General features: G+C 36.5%; 1 protein-coding gene across 1 annotated transcript; it reads right to left on the bottom strand.

Annotated features, from left to right (window-relative positions):
• Positions 1–888: 888 nt before the first annotated feature.
• LOC132543880 (4-aminobutyrate aminotransferase, mitochondrial-like) lies at positions 889–18,998 on the bottom strand. Its single transcript, XM_060207413.1, has 13 exons — positions 18,882–18,998; positions 16,975–17,114; positions 12,832–12,949; positions 8,741–8,790; positions 7,100–7,180; positions 5,658–5,750; positions 5,303–5,429; positions 5,058–5,206; positions 4,507–4,644; positions 3,693–3,860; positions 3,431–3,577; positions 3,232–3,343; positions 889–1,606 (listed from the first exon to the last, which is right to left on the bottom strand). The coding sequence occupies exons 1-13, from the start codon at positions 18,931–18,933 to the stop codon at positions 1,482–1,484; spliced, it is 1,500 nt and encodes a 499-aa protein (XP_060063396.1). The 5' UTR covers positions 18,934–18,998; the 3' UTR covers positions 889–1,481.
• Between the last annotated feature and the right edge of the window lie 1,476 nt (positions 18,999–20,474).

Below are 20,474 nucleotides of genomic sequence, written 5' to 3'. Positions count from 1 at the left end.
TATCATACCGGATATTGATACATGAAGATTTGAAATATGACATGGTGAAGACATCATTATACAGCAAACAACATGTATTCCCTGACACTGTGTAATATATTCATATATATATATATATCCTCGTACTGATTCAACCCCTACCGAGTTCTTGTCGTATGATTTTCCAGCATATCATTATATGGTAATAGATATTCAATATGCTGCAAAACGTAAACAATAGATAGTCTGCACACACATATTAAGAAATGAAATTTTCATGGACGCATGCTTCTCCGGAATATATAGCGAATATGCAAGAAAATTTATCCTCTCATGATATACATACTAAGATGGAAAAAAGGACACTTAAATCCTAGTCGATTTAATACAAGTTGTGTCAAGTTCTCAAAATGAGAGAAATATAACTACGAAACAACAAAGCAACCATATGAGCATATAACTTCATTTCGCACAAAGAAAAATATATTTATCGTTGAGATCATAATGTTAATCACATAACTTCACCGTGGGTTTCATCCACCAGCTTGTATCGAAAATATGGGTTGCAAGGTTATCAGTAAGCTGTTTCAAAAGTCGCAATATTGGGAACCAGAACGTAAACGACATAGATTGGGGATATGGAACTACTATTAACGATAGGCAAATTGTTCATCACACTTATCCTATAGCTCAGTGAAAAACTGTCTTTGCTGGTTGCGTTGTAAATTAAGATCGAGTAAGGGTTAGGGTCCTTGATTTCCGATTTCGGTGGTTATATAGGACAGACATGCTTAATGAACTCGTGCTATATAAAGATAAGACATCATTTTCATATCTTTGTTAATTGCTTTCAAAGCTTCTTCAATAGCACATCCTTATTTTAAAAAAAATAACTACAAGTCAGTCAAGTAAGAGAAACAGTTCCATCCATTCACTCTGGAACAAAGATACGCTTTAATAACACATGCAATCTAAACATTCATATTACATACTGTTTACATGAAATTTTCAGCACGACATCCGTTCTATTTCTATGAATAAATCTGTATAATATTATTACTGGTATGGAAGCAATGGGCTTAAAAAGACATTGAATGGTACATTCCATGAGACAATTTATTATGAGATTATGATATCACAAAAACAGGATGTAGTTGTTGATCTATGTTTTTGTTTGCGGCATAAATTATAGAACGCAAAATGAAAGTATTTGGAGAGATAACTTAAGTTCCTTGCTATAACTCAAATGTTACTTGCTCACTTCAACTGTGTTTGTTTATCGCAAGTAAAACTGTTCGATAAAATTCCAATGTAAAAATGACTGCTCCACGAGGCTCAACAAAATACTTTCAACATTGGATTAAAGGTGACCTCCATAACTGAGAAACACCATCTGCCATTTCAGTAACAGCTTAACACATTCACACAGTCCAGCATGGCTCATTCAGTCTAGACGGTGCTGCTATCGGTAACAGTCTATTGTGAATCCATCTTACGACTTCTTAAGATTTCAGCCCACCTATCACTGAATTGAAAGCGTCCAGAAAGATGTCCACGTGATCTCTGAACAGGGCTAGGGTAGGTCTGAACCGGATGGTACAGTTTCCACAAGAGCCGAGATGAACACCTTCAATGAAATATATGATAAGTAAGAAGATAAATGGCATACCGAAACTATATTGTATTTACCAGAATAACAATTAGACAATTATGAAAGTTCTAATACCGGAAAATAACTATTTGACTTTGCATTAATATACATACCAATATAACATTTATCTGACGTACATCTATGACAATATCATTCGAATATTGTCACATATATCATTCATCTGACGTACATCTATGACAATATCATTCGAATATTGTCACATATAACATTTCATTTATATACATTCATTTTGTACCTACATCATTTTAATCTTACTGATATATGTTTTGTTTTAGTATTTTCCTTGTTTTCACATATAACATTTATCTGACATTTTTTCATTTGTATCTGTTTAATTCTATGACAATTTGTTTTGAATATGTAAGTCACATATAACATTTATTACATTTATATGCGTACATCTATGACAATATCATTTGAATATTGTCACATATAACATTTATCTGACGTATATCTATTGCAGTTTTCAGACTTCAATATTGTTTTTCATATAACATGGTGTTTGTTTGACATTTATCTTCCCCAGCTACTCCTTTTTATGACAAATATCATTTTTCAATATTGTTTTGCACATATAACATCTTATTTGTCTTTGTTGAAGGTACATCTATGACAATATCATTGTTCGAATATTGTCACATCTAACATTGTCATTTGTTTTGTATCATCTATTGTTTACAATATCATTGTGAATATTGTTTTACATATAACATTTATCTGACATTTATCTGACGTCCATCTATGACAAAATCATTCGAATATTGTCACATATAACATTTATCTGACATTTATCTGACGTACATCTATGACAATATCATTCGAATATTGTCACATATAACATTTATCTGACATTCATCTGACGTACATCTATGACAATATCATTCGAATATTGTCACATATAACATTTATCTGACGTATATCTATGACAATATCATTCGAATATTGTCACATATAACATTTATCTGACATTTATCTGACGTACATCTATGACAATATCATTCGAATATTGTCACATATAACATTTATCTGACATTTATCTGACGTACATCTATGACAATATCATTCGAATATTGTCACATATAACATTTATCTGACATTCATCTGACGTACATCTATGACAATATCATTCGAATATTGTCACATATATTATTCATCTGACGTACATCTATGACAATATCATTCGAATATCGTCACATATATTATTCATCTGACGTACATCTATGACAATATCATTCGAATATTGTCACATATATTATTCATCTGACGTACATTTATGACAATATCATTCGAATATTGTCACATATAACATTTATCTGACATTCATCTGACGTACATCTATGACAATATCATTCGAATATTGTCACATATAACATTTATCTGACATTCATCTGACGTACATCTATGACAATATCATTCGAATATTGTCACATATAACATTAATCTGACATTCATCTGACGTACATCTATGACAATATCATTCGAATGATATTTCTGCCCTAAAGAACATGTTAAGAATCACCAGTTGATTCACAGTGAGAGAAAACAGGAAAAAAATATGTGTTCTTTAAACCATATTCTACCTTTTTGCCTAAGCTCATTCAAAACCTTATCCCTGGTGTCAGCGTCCTTGAAGTCTATTGCACAATATGTTCCAAGTCCTCGTGCCTTGCTTAGTATTCCGGGGTACTTGGTCTGTAATTTGGAAAAGAAAGCATTCTTAGGACCACTTATCAACGTCTGTAAAGAATTTTCTTGAACATTACACCATATATGTTTTACCTGCATATCGTAGAGTCCGCTAAGTAAATAAGATCCGGTGTCTTTCACTCGCTGTAAAAGTCCTTCCTCTTTTATCATATTCACCACCTCCTCAAGGAAGATCATTTTGGAAGGGTCTCCTACCCATGTATTGAAAATCCTGTGTGCCTGCAATGACATACACGAAAAGATCATACAACCAATAACATACAATGATCCTATAATTTATAACCTCTTCGGTATATCTCTTTAGTATTGAAACCTTATAAACAACGTGACCTACCTCTTGAGGACGTAAGTGGTCTTTATAGAAGAATCCCCCGGTAAGCATTTTCTTACTGAAACACACAATATCGGGAGCATCTTTCAGGTCCCAGTGCTCATGCGCCCAGAACTTGCCAGTTGCACCACATCCTGTTTGCACTTCGTCCAACATCAAAGGGATTTCGTGCTGGAAAAGAACAATATTATTGACTTAAGGCAAATGAAATTCGCTTGATATATAGCTACGTGAATTTGTTTTCTGCAATTTGCAAAAGTATTTATCAGATCAGAGAAACATACAAGTGATCACATGCAATACCCTCCGATAATGCAGTTCTAAAAACATTTTTCTTAATTATTTCGGCTATTTATAGTAGTGATACCAGCGCATCCGTCCGACAATAACCTTGTACAAGACGCACTTATTCAAATATACCAATACGTTCATTCATCCTTAGCACTATTTTGTTCTCCAGAAAAGAAGGATACCATCCCTTTTGAAAACTTAACTTTATCTTACAACAATTATTATTGTTATGTTATTCCAACTGATATCAATATCTCTTGCTGGCCCGGAAGAGTTCTTGTGTAGGAAGAAAACCAGAGTAGTTGGAGAAAAGCCACGTGATTTGGCTGGTGACCCCGTACCTTTTCACATCTGTTGTAGGAATCGAACCCGGGTCTAAGTATAAAGCAAGTCCGATATCATTGCGCCAGCCGGCCAATATCATATAAATTTTTCAACAAATATTCAATCAAGTGTCCCGATTTCAAATTGTCAACGTCAAATTTGTACACTTGTGCAATACTGTCATCATCCATAGTCTACTTACATCGTTGGCGATGTCTTGGAGACCTTGGAAGAAGTAGGAAGTCGCATGATTGTCTCCTCCCTCCGACTGGATAGGCTCCACAATAATCCCGGCCACTGGACAATTCTTCTTCTCCCAGGCATGCAAACGCTCCTTCACCTGGAGAATTATAGTACAACTATGTGACAGCTGTTATCAAGCATTTAGAAGCATTTTATATAGCATAATTTGGTAAAATAATATTACCAAGACTGTAAAGTCGATTTGCCCACGTGTTGACTACGGATGAATAACCACATTGGACACAGTATTTGTTCATTCAAGTCATCGCTATAAACTTGCGTTGAATGTCATGAGAATGGTAGGAATAGGTATTGGAGAGTTTAGAGACTGAAGGGGTAAGATTAGGTATTAAAGTGACATTTAGTGACTGATAGGGAATGATTATGCATTAGAATTATCAAGAAGGAACAAGGAGAGCAGGTCTGATATCGGGTGTATATGTTTTGATGTTGACCAGGTAACAGAGCGTGTTTTGTTATGATGTATGTGATATCTTTATAATAACAAACCTCATCCAAACAGCGGTCTTCTTCAGCTCGGTTCTCCCTATGGAATTGGTCCAGTGGATACTGCAGGTTGGGGAAACTGGCACAGGGCCAGTCTGGTACAGGAAAGTCCAGTTTGTGAACCCATTTGGTATGTGTAACGGCCAGGGCACCTGTCATCAATGATCAGACGATATTAAGCATTCATATAAATGAATATTTCGAAAACTTTTCATAAATTATCCTCTTACATCTTAGTATTTACATACCCATAGTCCTGCCATGAAAACCATTTGTAAACGATAGGACAGACAGATTGGGACTTCCAGGGGCGTGTCCTTCCACACATGACTGGAGTTCTTCGGGAGAAGGGGGTTGCCCACCTCGCTGACGGCGCTGAGAGCAACAATCAGATCCATGTTTAATATAAAAGCTACATAGTAAATAAACTCATGCATAGTTTTCTGCATGAATATCAAATAGAAGGATTATTGAAGTTTCACGTGAAATTATAAGCTCACTCGTTTAATGTAAGACATGTCCCTTGTTTTCTTACCATATTACGGTATTTCTTACAATTTAATTTAAACTCAAGACAATGGTTAAAGTACATAAAGGCATTACCTGGTATGCAATAAACATAGCTTTCTGGCTGTGTTCTACAGAACATGCGCCGCAGGCCATTGTCTGGACTTGGTTCAGGCCAGGGGGAGCCACCTAGATCACAAATCATAATGGTTATGGCTTCTCGAGTTAAATCACAGTTAATGTAATATATAGGTGAAGTACGTGGAGTAAATCAATTATGAAAATACTTATCCGGTAACACAGTATAACCTCGACCGATCAGAAAATACTGAAATACACTGTATCCTTCTAATATTGGAATTATCTTGTCGTTATACTGATCGGATTTATTCCTCATATTCAACACCTTTACAAATATTTTTTCTTGTCAAAAAGCAAATATGCAAGACAGCAAGTCAAATGATATTTTCGATTGTCCGATCACGTCTACGACCAAATAGTATCAATTGATCTTATTACAAGCAAAAATAATTGCGAAATGCCACTTGGCACATTAACGAATAAGTGATCCAAGACACTACGATAAGATATCCAAATGAGTGGCCTATGAGAACAGGAAACACATATATCTAGACATTAAACAACAACTGAGTGGTCTTTGAGAACAGGAAACACATATATCTAGACATTAAACAACAACTGAGTGGTCTTTGAGAACAGGAAACACATATATCTAGATATGCAACAACAACTAGGTGGTCTATGAAAACACTTATGGAAATACTTATCTAAATATTCAACAACGGCTCATTGGCCTATGAGAACAAGAACACGTGTTATCTAGATATTGAGATATTCAACAAAGACGAAGTGGCCCATGAGTGCAGAAAACACATGTTGTCTAGATATTTAAAAACAACTGGGTGGTCTAAGACGGCAGCTTACACTGTACAAAAGACACACAAGTGAACAGCGCCTTTCGATACAAATTTTGAAATAGATACATAAGAACAAAATAGTGATATAAACTGCATCATACAGCTATTGTGTCTTCCATTTTCTGAAAAGCTAAATAAAACGAAAATAAGAAATGTCAAAGTCAAGACCTGGAGGTACAATTATCCCGATCATTATATAAAGTCACTACGTGAAGTTGGTGAAACGAAAGCGAGTTCACGTTTGTGATGGATGTTCTACGCATTATTTGTGCACAGATGTTTATACTTTTTTAACTTTCAAATGAAAATAGATATTATTCCTACGGAAAATGATGTTACAAGGAAATCTCTATTATATGTAGTAAGACCTAGCGAAGGTAGCATTGTATAACTAGACTATCATCAACAAGCAATAGTGGGCAGAAAAAAGTCCTTATAGTATATCTTTACAGAGAGAAAAGATATTAAATACTCAGGGACTACTTTGATATAAGTAGGCAATATGGTATATCAATTCTTCCGAACATATCATGCTATTCGTATAGATACCTAGCGAAGGCGAGTGCAGTATCAAACGCTTCAATAACGATAGTACATTACCGAAAGTAAAGCATTTCTGAGACGAGAGCTCCAGTCACCAGGTGGGAACACTCCAAGAGCTGGGCGGTTGATCAATGTAGCCTGTAAATAAAAGGCATCATGTATCAGTGCATGGTTTAAACCCTCAGGAACCATGTCAGCCCATGATTTAAACTCTCATGAATCATGTGTCAGCCCATGATTTAAACTCTCATGAATCATGTGTCAGCCCATGATTCAAACCTCCATGGACCATGTGTCAGCCCATGATTAAAACCCTCATGGTCATGTATAGGCATATATTTAAAACCTTTAGGGAACATGTGTCAGCCTATGTTTTATTCCTTCAATGTGTTAAACCTTCAGGGATCAGGTGTCACTACATATCTTAAACACTCGTGGATCAAGTGTCTATGAGCCTATGTCTTAAACTGAACCTATGACATGACTTTGTTATATGACTTTACCGATGACATGACGTTTTGAGGTGACTCCGATGACTTGCCTTGGTGAGGTGGCTAACAATGAAGTGACTTTGTGAGGTTACTTTCGATTACTTGACTTTGTGAGGTGGCTAAGACTGAAGTGAGTTTGTGAGGTGACTACCGATGACGTGACTTTGGTAGGTGGATAACAATGAAGTGACTTTGTGAGGTTACTATCGATTACTTGACTTTGTGAGGTGGCTAAGACTGAAGTGAGTTTGTGAGGTGACTAACAATGAAGTGACTTTGAAAGGTGACTATACCGATGATGTGACTTTGTGAGGTGACTAACAATAAAGTGAGCTTGTGAGGTGACTAACAAAGAAGTGACTCTGAAAGGTGACTCTACCGATGATGTGACTTTGTGAGGTGACTACCGATGACGTGACTTAGGTGACTAACAATGCAGTCACTTTGTGAGGTGACTACAGATGACGTGACTTCGGGAGGTGTCTAACAATGAAGTGACTTTGTGAGGTGACTAACCATAAAGTGACTTTGTGAGGTGACTAACAATGAAGTGACTTTGCAAGATGACTGACAATGAAGTGACTTTGTAAGGTGACTCTATTGATGATTTTCTTCCTTTTTCTCACCATTGCGAGTTGAATTTCTCAAAAATACTTAATGTGACAGTGTGTTGTAATTCTGACTCTGCAGAGCTGTGCCTTTTCAATAAAGAAGTAATAGCATTTAATGGATCGATCAGTTTATATTTCGTCATACTTGAAATGGCGTCCTTTCTTCTTCTGTGCTCACCTAAATGCATGGCTTCGTTCATGTCTGTAGAAGCAGATACGTATATTTTGATAGCTTTGAATAAGGGAAGAAAGCACGTTCTCTGATCTTTGCATCTAACCTGTTGTTTAAATAGGTTATGTTTTATTTTTCAGTAAAGTCAAAGCACGTGAACGACCACAAATAACTGCGAGTCGCTGTCGAAGTTGTCCCGGATGCTCGAAAAACCGACTTACTTGTCCCTGCTAAATCAAAAACAAGCCTGGTATTTAGCAAGCTCGTGCATTATAGAATATTACAGAGCCAATCGATATGTGTTATTTGCATAGACGACAGATGTTCTTGACAGCTCTTCGAAGTTATTGCCCCCAAAAGAGATCATTAGCCACTGCAAGGTTTTATGACATCAATTAAGTCACGAAGTCCAATGTATACATACCCTGTTTTCTTCCTTCAGCAGAGCCTTCACCAGTCTGGGGTGGTTGTACCCTGAAACATTAATGCTATTTACGTGTAACTCAGAAGTATCACTTATCCAGTACAACTGTCGATGTTGATCACAATAGGCTCATCATCATTAATGTTTAAGTATATTATGAATTATAATCTGGAGTTTTATTTAAGGCTGAGTGGCAATATCTTGTAATATTTATTTCACATACACTTCTATCATGCATTTTGACGTAATGTTAATGGAAAAATTAAGTTTCTGATTTTCAAGACATGAAATCAATGCGACGTGTTTCCATACTTAATTACTTTTTAGAGATTTGTCATGTTCACAGCTTACCCTGTTCTTGTCAGACACCGTACCAATCGGATTATTAATGTCTTCGCGTTCTCTTAATTAATTTCGAGTAACATTACAACTCTTTTTTGGTTATGCTGTTATTACAATAACTGTCTGACCTATGACCTAATTAAATCATTATCCGGTCAATGTGTACACATAATGAAATAATACTAAACCTTCTTAAAAGTACAAAATACAAAATGTACACAGTAAAGGTCATAATGGTAAACGTATTCACTGCATGTCGTTAGCTAGTGTTCCGTCATACGAGATTGCACAACAATGATCAGATCGTTGTAAAATCTTGTTTTTTAAATTGAAGTCACAGCTGTCTCGCCGCGATAAGTTACGGAAGTACATGTATGTGTATTATACATGTATATGTATACATAATGCACACCATCGTTTATGCTTTACAGCTTTATCGAGACATTCTTTCCATTACAGGAAAACATATGCATTGGTAAGTATGTATACAGTTTATCATGTCACAGTTCATTTTGTACATATTCAATATAAAATAACGGTCATGGATATTGACATACAGCAGCTACTTAGTGGGTTCCAAGATTTAATTTCGTACCGGAAGCAATACTTCAATGATGGTACGTTTGCTTTACAACCAACTTTTTCAGATATCAAGTAGACGATGAAAGGATAATAAATCTTCAGTCAACGCACGAAATGTTCAATCACAAGAATTAAAATATTCAATGTTATATATATATATATACACCTGAATCTGCTTTGAAACATAAATACGTCAACGTATCGAATGACAAAAACTGTGCCAATCATTACCTACCATCAGAACTTCCAACAACGTCAAAATCGATCAGGCAGTACGTAGGTTCACCACTTCAAAGGAGGAGTGCCAATTTGGGCCTTCTGGTGGCCATGAAGAATACTTTTTATTTTTGTCTATTAAAAACTTGAGGTCAGACGGTAATGACATGACATTAATCTAAGGTCAGTTCAAGGCCGTTCAGTTGTTAGAGGGGGGACAAGTGGGGGATCAAATTCATAATTATTGCAATAATTATCAAACTAAAACATTTGTTTTAGTTGTTTTCTCTTAAATGTCATTTGATGATATATTTTAAAACCTTCATTAGAAAAAATGACCAAAAAATATGCCATTGTTGAAAAGTAGGTCACGGTAATTAAGTGCCCTAATTACTAATTACGTCACACTTGAGCACTTTTTTTGTCTTAATGCATCTATAAACAATACGTTTATCACGTGCAGTGTATTTATTTGAAATATTTTTACAAATATGGATGATATTAAAATGGAAAAAATCAATTTAGCACCGGGTTTCACAGGTTCATAAATGACCTTTGTCTATTACTTACAGGATTGTATTTTGTTTACTGCTTTAGTAAGGGGAATGTTGGTGTTGGGATATTCATTTAGGAGTCACTGTCGCTGTTAACGCAACTTGAAACAATTATATGTGCTTGTTTTATTGGAAAGGCGGTCCACAGATTCAGATAAATAAATGTCCTTCCTACAGAAACAAACCAAACACAAATTCTTATGAAACTAAAGCAAACTATGAACGTTGGATATACACAGATTCCTGAAAGAGCACAGTAAGAATAAAACCAGGTGTTCTGGAAGAGTAAGCGTCCCCTTCTTCATCGGCGACACTAGTCATGTTAATTTTGTTCAGTCCAAGTAAGTAGTATCACACTCACAAGTTAAACAACAACGGAACGATATAGAATACTACTAAACATAGAACATTTCCAGCAACATATTGCATAAAGTACTGAACATTTCTCGATGTGGTAATTAAGATAATCGTGAAGCTTCCTTATAATCTTTATCAACACGTATCTCTCGAAACTCTGTGTTGTTAGTTTGTTAGGTGCCGATATCTGGTATGAAAATCAAAATACCTGGAACAAACCCTGGATTATTGAATCCTCTGTGACATGAAAACACAATAGGTTGTTGATGAAGATTTGTTGCCATCAAAAAATAGAAAGTTCACCGCAGAAATTGAAATCATCACGCTTGTCATATAGCTTGGCGGAAGCTGTCCTTGCTGATTAATTAAAAGTATTAAACGGGAAATTTAATAACACACTTTAACTTCCCGGAGACGATCTATGTTTATATACTAAAAGGATAAAGAAACGCAGGGTGAACTTTAAACCAGAAATTAAATATGATATCGGGCTTCATTTAAAACGAAATTTTGTATACTTACAGATAAATTGAAGCTTAAAAATTTCCAAAGTCTGTATTTTGCATCTTACAATTGGTTTAGAGGTACGTGAATGGACCCATAGGATTTTGAAATTGAAATTGAACTGAGTCATCAATATCTTGTGTGTCCGCCGTTTGCTGTGGTCACGGCCCTTATTCTTCTGGTCATAGAGTTCATGAGAGCGTTAATCCGTCTTATGGGGATGTTGTCCCACTCTTCAATCAGAGCTCTGGTCAACTGCTCTCGAGTAGCAGGGGGTGGCTGGCGCTTTCGAACCTGTCTATCCAACTGGTCCCAAAGATGCTCGATCGGGGACAAATCAGCCTAGCATTATCCTGCTGGAGGGTTAGATTATGCTGCTGTAAGAAAGGGATAACATGGGGTCGGAGGATCTCATCTCTATACTTAGCTGCTGTTAAATTGCCATCAATAACAACCAATTGTGATTTTAACCCGTGTGAGATTCCTGCCAACACCATTACTGAACCGCCCCCAAACCTATCCCTCTCTACAACGTAAGCGTCCGTAAAACGTTCGCCACGACGTCGGTAGACACGTTGACGGCCGTCAGATCGATAAAGACAGAATCGAGACTTGTCCGTGAAGAAAACTTGTCTCCACTGCCTCAGTGGAAACCGTCGTGGAGCATGTGCAGCGAACCAGGCCATACGACGCTGATGTCGAGAAGGGGTAAGGTGTTGACCTACGTAGGGGCGACGTGCTCTTACACCAACTTCTCATAATCGATTCCTTACAAATTTTGAACTTATAGGACGCCCATGATTTCCACGAACATTAATTGCACTCTCAACGGCAGTAAGGCGCCGATTACGCACATGAGAGACGACGATATAGCGATCCTGACGTCGTGACGTTACGTGCGGACGTCCTGACCTAGGTCGATCGGCCAATCGCCCAGTTTCCCGAAGACGTCTTACAAGACGTTCTATGGTGGAAACATTAACACCAAAGTACCTAGCAACCTGATTTTGTAGCTGTCCTTGCATCAGCATCTGAATGGCCTGACCCCTCTGAACTTCTGTGAGTCGTGCCATTCTTAAAACGAATCAAATTCTCAATTAATTTTAGGGAAGCAGTTGGTCTGTATAAAGTTAAAGTATAAATAACGAAGAGTGACTTGACCAACGCTGCATGAGACCAGAACAGCACGGTGCACGAGATTCTTGTTTTTTCATTCCTCCATTTACCAGAGCTGCGCACTGTACCGTGACTAAAATGTTCGATACATGACAAGGTGTAATATGACCTAATTACTCAATCCACAAAGTTTCACTTTATTTGGAGAACGCGTTTTCAAAATATCGGAATAAATATTACCCTGCGTTTCTTTATCCTTTCAGTATAGATAATATTTACAGTAGTTTCAAAGAAAAGGATCTTGGTTTATAGTTAATATTTATAGTAGTCGCAAAATAAAGGAATAATTATTTATAGGGATGGAGACGATAAGTGTCCACATCTCTTTCTAAAAAAGTTTACGCATGAAATAATGTTTACCTAGAGGAACGGAGGAAATTTGGGTGAACAAGTCCAGCATCACATTTCCGTCCACGTCAGCCAGGTAGTTTCCCCGACTCCTTTCATAATCAACGAAAAACTGCACTGCCCCGGTGTTCTAAAATACACAATGTCAGAAAAATAAATAATCGTTATCATTTAAATATCACACTTCTCCTGGAAACACATGTGTTCGTTTTTAGTTTATCATTTAAAAACATGGGGATACATTTTTTTCACGAAGAGTTTCATTACATTTCCGATCTCATCCCTACTTGCACGGTTTTGAAAACAAAGCCTAGCTGCCTTGACGGTCACCTGAGATAAGCAATATAAGGTAGCTTTCAAGTGTCGTGAAACAGAAATTGTGACACTGAATATAGTAAGCCAGTGTCACTACATGCATATCATCAAAACTGTTATCCTATACTAATACTTCTTACAAAGAGGGAAATAAACCAACTTTATTCTCCAAAATGCATTTTTCTATGAAATATAAAGTTAAGTTTTAAAAAAGGATTCTCCCCAAGGATGAAATGTGAGACCCATTTCGGTAATTAAAGCACATTAAGATATTTTCATTCATACAGAATATCTGATTCTGTCACACCTGTGTGTTGAGAAGAAGATTTTTGAAATTTAAGTCAGTTTGACTCCTTTTCGCCCTGCACATTAACCCCTGGGGGTCAGTCAGAACCAATATGGGCATACCATCAAGACGTCATCCTTCACTCATAATGCTAACCAGGTTTGAAATATTTCCAATTGAAATCAAACAAATTATGTTCAAAAATCGATTTTTCCTACATAAACTACAGTAAACTTTACCCCCTCCCCACGGGGAAATGCGAGACCCTGGGGCCATGAAATCCATTATTTTGGTGAAGCATCTTAAGATGCTTCCATTTGTTTGATTCTACCATATCTGGGTGTTGAGATTTTAAAATCCGGGTACATCTGACCACTTTTTGCCCCGCCCCACAGGCCCCTTTAGCGTGGAGATTGCATTATTCACAATTTTGTAACATCTAAGGCCAAGAAAGGTTTCTCCAAAATTTCATTGAAATCGGATCAGGAGTTTTTCAGAAGAAGTCGACAATGTTAACTGTTTACGATCGCACGACGTACGACACGCAATGCCGGATGACGGCTGGCCTGAATCTTTGCTTAGCACAAACGAAACAAGCTGGCTAGAAACTAGTTTACACTGGTTGGCTGCATAAACAAAGGAAAATTGGTCATTTTACATTTCGGAAAATGTTCCCGTGTCTGAGACCATCAATGGGGACAAAGTATTGATTGGAACTTCTAATTTATTCGAGTGTTCTTTGAGAATGAGTTAGGGTGCCAAGATTTCATACCACTATGAAGCATCAATAATAAGGAACTTCTCTGTCACTTTGAAACGCCTGATACTAAACCGGTACATCAATAAATTTAAACATTGACAACTTCAGTAACCGGAACTAAATTTTCATAACACCAACCTAGCCTAACCTATTATCAAAACCTTAAACAATATGTATTTTTACCATATTATGAAGCCAATCAAAGCCACATTAGAAGTCACATATACTAACTTGATAGATGCTGAAGGATTTTAGCTGTTTTTTAACGATGGTCATTAGAACCATTTATTTCTGGAAAGAAATGGGAGCTTTTAAACTAAGTACCTACAATAATCCATTTACTGATGTTCCAGAATTTGAAAGGATCCAAATCACAACAATGTCTCATTTGAACTCATGTTCAGATGTAAATACGAAAGTTGGCCCGAGTGCGGTTTCTGAATCAACTTAGCAATAGATTAGGTGTATACAATATCTCAGACAAAACAGAAAAATATCCTAGTTACATAACGGACAGGAAAACAGGATATCCTAGATCTATCTGAAGATAGATGATACACTGTTCCACCATACAAAATTAGTCACCCTCAGAACTATAAGTGGTTGTGAAGGTACAATATCCAATGCACCAGGTGAAAAGGTTGTTGTTACAGGATCATGAAATAGCCACTTTTCAATATTAAAGAGACTTAAGCGCATGAAATATTACACGCATCTCTTTTGATTTACCAACACACCATTATGCAAAAATAAAATATGGAGAATTTGGAGTACATATAGACAAAACAAAAACAAAAAAAGAAAAAAACCAAAAAACAAAAAACAAAAAAAAAAAAAAAAAAAACGTTTTAAACGGAGACCCCTCTCTTACCAGTAAAAGCACAAGGAGAATATTGCCATTTGTTTTGGAACGGTAAGCGTTTCTGCATCAGCAACAACACCCACCATGTAAATCTTGGTCAATTATAGTAAAGCCAAAAGGTAAACACCGGCGGAACACCAGGCATGCACATGCATCAAACACGTCCAGCTGCATATCGCACAAGGAGAAACGATATTTCACAACGTGATTATAACGCCGACTACAGACATTTCCCGGAAATACGAATATATCAACACACTCATAGTCCAAACTCAATTTCAATTAAATTAGTACAAAATGTGAGCAAAAGAAATATTTACATGGAGACTTCTGAAAATGTACCAGGAGAATATAACCAGGTGTTCCGGAAGAGTAAACGTCTTCTGCTTCATCGACGACACCTTGGTCAACCGAAATTAGTTATATCACGTACTCAAATGAAGACAAGGTATACAACAACGGAACCAACAGGCAAAACTGTCGAGCATCAAGCACGTCCAGCTTCATATCACATAAATAAATAAGTTTAAAATCTTCCATGGAAATCCTGATATTTTAATTACGCCCGTGCGAACCATAAGTTGGGATAGCATTTCACGATAAGGAAACTGAAATCAGCACACTTACACAACTTTGTGGAAAGCTATCCCTTACTGTTTCATTGTAGAAAAAGATGGTGGTGGCTTGTGTGGACGAGGGTATCGTGTCAATGATTTCCCACTCTGATAGGTATATGCGACGGGCATGGTCAATAAAGTTAATGTTACTTTTTAACAAAACATCATCAGTATATCTGAAAATAAAATACAGTGTAGAAGGGCTTGGCAAATACTTTGTGACCTATTTTGATATTCTTTTCAATGCATTCAGCCTAGTACGAACGGGAAGTCGGCCATGAGAGTTTGTCTCATCGTTATGTCAATAGTCTATTGAAAGATCTTACCACTACGGCGAATATGTTGTAAGACAGAAATTCGATCATTTTTGCGATTTTGCCCTCTTTCATGTACTTGACCTGCCATTCACCTTGCTTTGAAAAGTTGAAAACTCTTAAAACAAGAAAACAAGGACGTACCTTTAAATTGGAATAGGACTTGGTAGTATACAACTAGATAATTATCATAACTAATGACAACAACACCCTAGAGGCCATGTGTCGGGAGGGAAGAGGTCACGAATAAGATAGCATGCCAACATTAAAGTAAACGCGAATTTGCTGGCAAATCTAAAAAGGCGACGCCATCAATAAGTAAAACCTTATATAATACCAAAATGAAATTTCTGTATGACATATTGTAGACCATACTGTGTTCATTCGGGATGATATTTTATCAAGGTTTCAGGACTACTGTCCCGAAATATTTACTTGCAGATGGTATCGTCAACAATGTCAAAGATGATGAATGACCCTTCCATCTAGTAAGATGTAATGTCTTTCTTCACCTTCTGTGTTTAGTTAGTTGATATCGGGTTAGATATGGAAAGACAAGATAGTGTTTACCATCTACAACCATATAAACAGACAATCGGAAACTACCTTAAGGATATTGAAAGGAACGTTTAACTCGGGGAACAGCAAAACTTTCAGAGTAGCAAAATATATCCTAAATTGGGACAATTCCAAAGTAAACAAAGGAAAATTGTATATTTAGGAGGCCGGTGATCAGATGAGTTATCTGTGTGTTTATTTCTAGGCTTCCTGTTTTATCTTCTTCCCCTCTGTACATCATTACTCCTTAACTGATTATTGCATAGTAACACGATATCCTTTTGTAGACTACTCGTATACCGTCACTCTAATGTCAAGAATAAACTATCTCCAGCCAAGGAAGTTCACAGAAGATGTGTTGGGTTGACAATGATAGCTTGTAGTAGTACATGTTTACTACAGATCACTAGCTCTATGCTGAGTATGACATGTTGACAACCTACCTGAATGGTACCAAGCTCCGTAAGTAGCTCTTGGGACCTAGGTCCTGGGATCGCTGTGTGGACAACTGGTGCGTCAGGTTCCAAGGGGTCCGATTTCATTACCGCTTTAGACGCTGACGGGGTTCCGTATGTCCTCAAACCTAACAGATAGTGATGTTTAATAATCGGCTGTCATTTGCACCTCAAAATATTAAACTCAAGATCAATGAAACGATTAAACAAATCTACAAGGTAAACAATACCAAGTGTCTCGGAAGAAGGAGCGTGTTCTGCCTACTTCTATAGATTAATTTACAAGGCAGTAGTTTTGAAAATGCAGACAAAGGATCATTTGTTCCTATCCAGACAACTAAACTTTTAATGCATATCGCGTTAACAGCGTGTTTGAAATGACGGAAAAGGTTCGGTACAAAGCAGTGAGCAGCAGTTCCTAGACAAATATCTTTGATTTTGTATTCTTCTGAACAGATTGATAGAATATTCAAAAACAACCTTACGATAACATAATGATATATGCATTGCCTAAGAGAAACAGAAAACACTCCAGGAGTTTAGGAACGTGCGTTGAGTTTGATACAACCATGCAGTTCCATTCAAAGTTTAATGATTGTGTCTTGATAGCTTAACTCTATTGTGTAATGACCAGTTATTTATAAACTGAACTGTAACATTAACCTATCCAGATCTTATCTTAAAGGTTCTGTTGTAAGCAGGTTTCAGGATTATCCGGTTGCTGGGTTTGATCAGGTTAGCGATTTGGCAATATACGGTCGAAGAATAATGACTTATTGTGTTAATGTAAACTTAGTGATGTCAGTAAAATACTACTTACCTTAATTTTATATTTTGAAACACAACATGATGTCATTTGTCGTGTAATGTTTTACATGAGAAAATGATTTACAACAATGTAATGAAGACATTCATAATGATATTTGCTCTTTAGAACATTTAGTGCCAACAATATGTCGTAGAAAACTGTTTTACTGTAAACGACGTATCGATTGTAACCTATAATAAAGCTAAACCCCTTGCTGTAGTTCAGGACAAAGTACTGTATTTTTTAACTCAATGCACTACTTTGTGACTTGTATATCAACAGATATACAGACGATATAGCAATGACACTTTAACATCCTCCAACCGATGCACCAGGAAACAAAGGGACACGACAATACAGTACATCATCTAAGCTTGCCGTAGCACTGTAGGCGGCCGCTTCACCTCTCTTAGAATACCCCTTCAGCACATGCAGCTCCCGCTTCTGAGGCTACATATTATCGAAAAGCATCGAAGTTTAATGGGGTCAGGCATAAGAAAGCTTTAGGGACATCTTTATTGATTCATCGCGTCTGTGCGATGTCCGAGTTGATACGTGACTAAGGTGTTTAATACATATCGGGCAATGGTTAGCAATGAACTACATTTGAAGGTTTTCACTGATAACACGGCGCCTGAACCTATCCATCTTTTTATCTCGAAGGTAAGTTTCGATCAAGTTGAAGGGTAGGCGAAATGATAAGTTATACTTGAAAACACACCGGGTAAAACTACTGTTTCCCATTCAAAATGCAGTAAACTAAACATAATCTACATTTCTGTCTCAATGCTTGAACGAACAACAGGGAAAGAAACGTTAAAAAGAGTGTAGTTTTATTATCAAAAACGCTTCGTGCACATTCGATGTAGCAATAACATTAGTGAGATACAATAAAGTCACGTAATATCTCGAGTATATGGAGTTTTGTTTACAATTGTGTATAGTTGAGAGTACTAGAGAGACGGATGTGTAGCGGGCTCCTTGTACACGATTATAACAGTATTCCATAGCAGTATATTGAACGTCTGCTACACACAGGAGCTTCACAGACGCTACAACAAGTAAAGCATTGAATCAATTGACTTACCCCTCGAAATGATGGACACACATGATTTTGTAGACCACAATAATGCTGCCATGACTGATTCGACACTACGGTTGGATCTAGCCGGATTCTGCAAGTATTTATCAACTGTCGCGGCCTGCTACGCAGGCGCAGTGAAACTAAATGACAAACAGTGATAAGCTGCTAATAGACGTACTTATTGTGTACACTCTAGCGGTTTGATCATGCTTTCAAAACACTAGTTACATCCACGAATATGAAGTGTTTTATATGGACAGTAGGGACATTCAGAGGTTGCGAAAAATGACCTAGATTGATATATAATACCATGAATGCTTTGCTACTTGCTTGTTCACAACATGCTCGAGGTCAACACACTGAAAAGTCGGTCGACAGTTAATGGATACTGTACTTACCCGAATAACCTTGTGAGACGTACGTGGCAGGTAAAATGAAGTCAATGACATACATTATAGCAGCATAGGAAACATCGATATAAAAAGTGTTATCAAGAGCGACATTCCTGCGCTTTAACAGATAGAGCAAAGCATCTGCTGTAGATATAAAAATTCACATGCTGTTTTACCATACCTACAGCTGTCCTGTTCCACACCAATGTACTAGTTTACAACAAAATTTAATAAGAAATTTTATAAATCAAATCAATTAAAAATTTAGAAGTGTTCGCACAATACACATGCTCAAGTTGTATATGTTTTTATTAGAAAACCGACATACACAAAGAGATGTATAAAACAACCCGTGTTTAAAATATCTAAGCTTTGATAGAAATATTTTTTAAATTTTCCTGTTGGTATGAAAAAAAAACTTTTTCAAACTGAATTAATAAGCATAGAGAAATAAGAAAAACAACAACTAACGAGAAAGATCTATTTTGGGTACAAACAACGAAGTATCAATTATTGTACAATAGACACACATCAATTAATAGCACCATTCAATACAATTATAGAATTAGACACAGTAGAGTTGAATAACACATTAAACTGATTAAAAAAAGTTTCGTCCCTCTTGGTCAGGACATTTGTACTAACGGCCTAAATCTTGAAACCTACATGGCGACGGGAGAAAATCAAAATTATCGAAAGACTGTCAAACTCTAGATGGGGAGATGCAGTAGCTCAATAAATTCTTTTTCAAATTCGCTATTGTTGAAAATAAATGTGAGTAAATCTCATATTGCAACAACTTTTCGGGTTAATAGTATAAGCCACAGCAAAACCTATTCTTTTATGCGGTGAAACACACATTTTACGATGTTTCCCTATTTTTTGTTTCTAACTTCGACACTGGTTGACTAGGTTTTAATGGTATCTAATTTAGTTTACAAAGAGAGAATTATCGAGACATGTTTTCTTCCTTGCAGTCGTTAACTACAAAACAATCGTAAAAAGTACCCTATATCAGGTGACAGAATAGGTTTTTCTTTTGTCTAATCCATTATATATAGTTTTCATAGGATTTTAAATTACATTTCTTTTTAAAAACACCGAATTACGTGGTCCGTCTCCATTATCTACCGCTAGTCAGTGAAAATAAGATACTGCTTTCTTTCAAAATGTGTATGCATTGTCACGATACAAAAGATAAATA

This window comes from Ylistrum balloti, unplaced genomic scaffold (assembly GCF_031769215.1).
Source record: "Ylistrum balloti isolate Yb309-2 unplaced genomic scaffold, AGI_CSIRO_Ybal_v1 Utg369772, whole genome shotgun sequence".
NCBI lineage: Eukaryota > Metazoa > Mollusca > Bivalvia > Pectinida > Pectinidae > Ylistrum > Ylistrum balloti.
The sequence above is the reverse complement of the archived record's forward strand: the minus strand, read 5'-3'. Positions and strand labels throughout refer to the sequence as shown.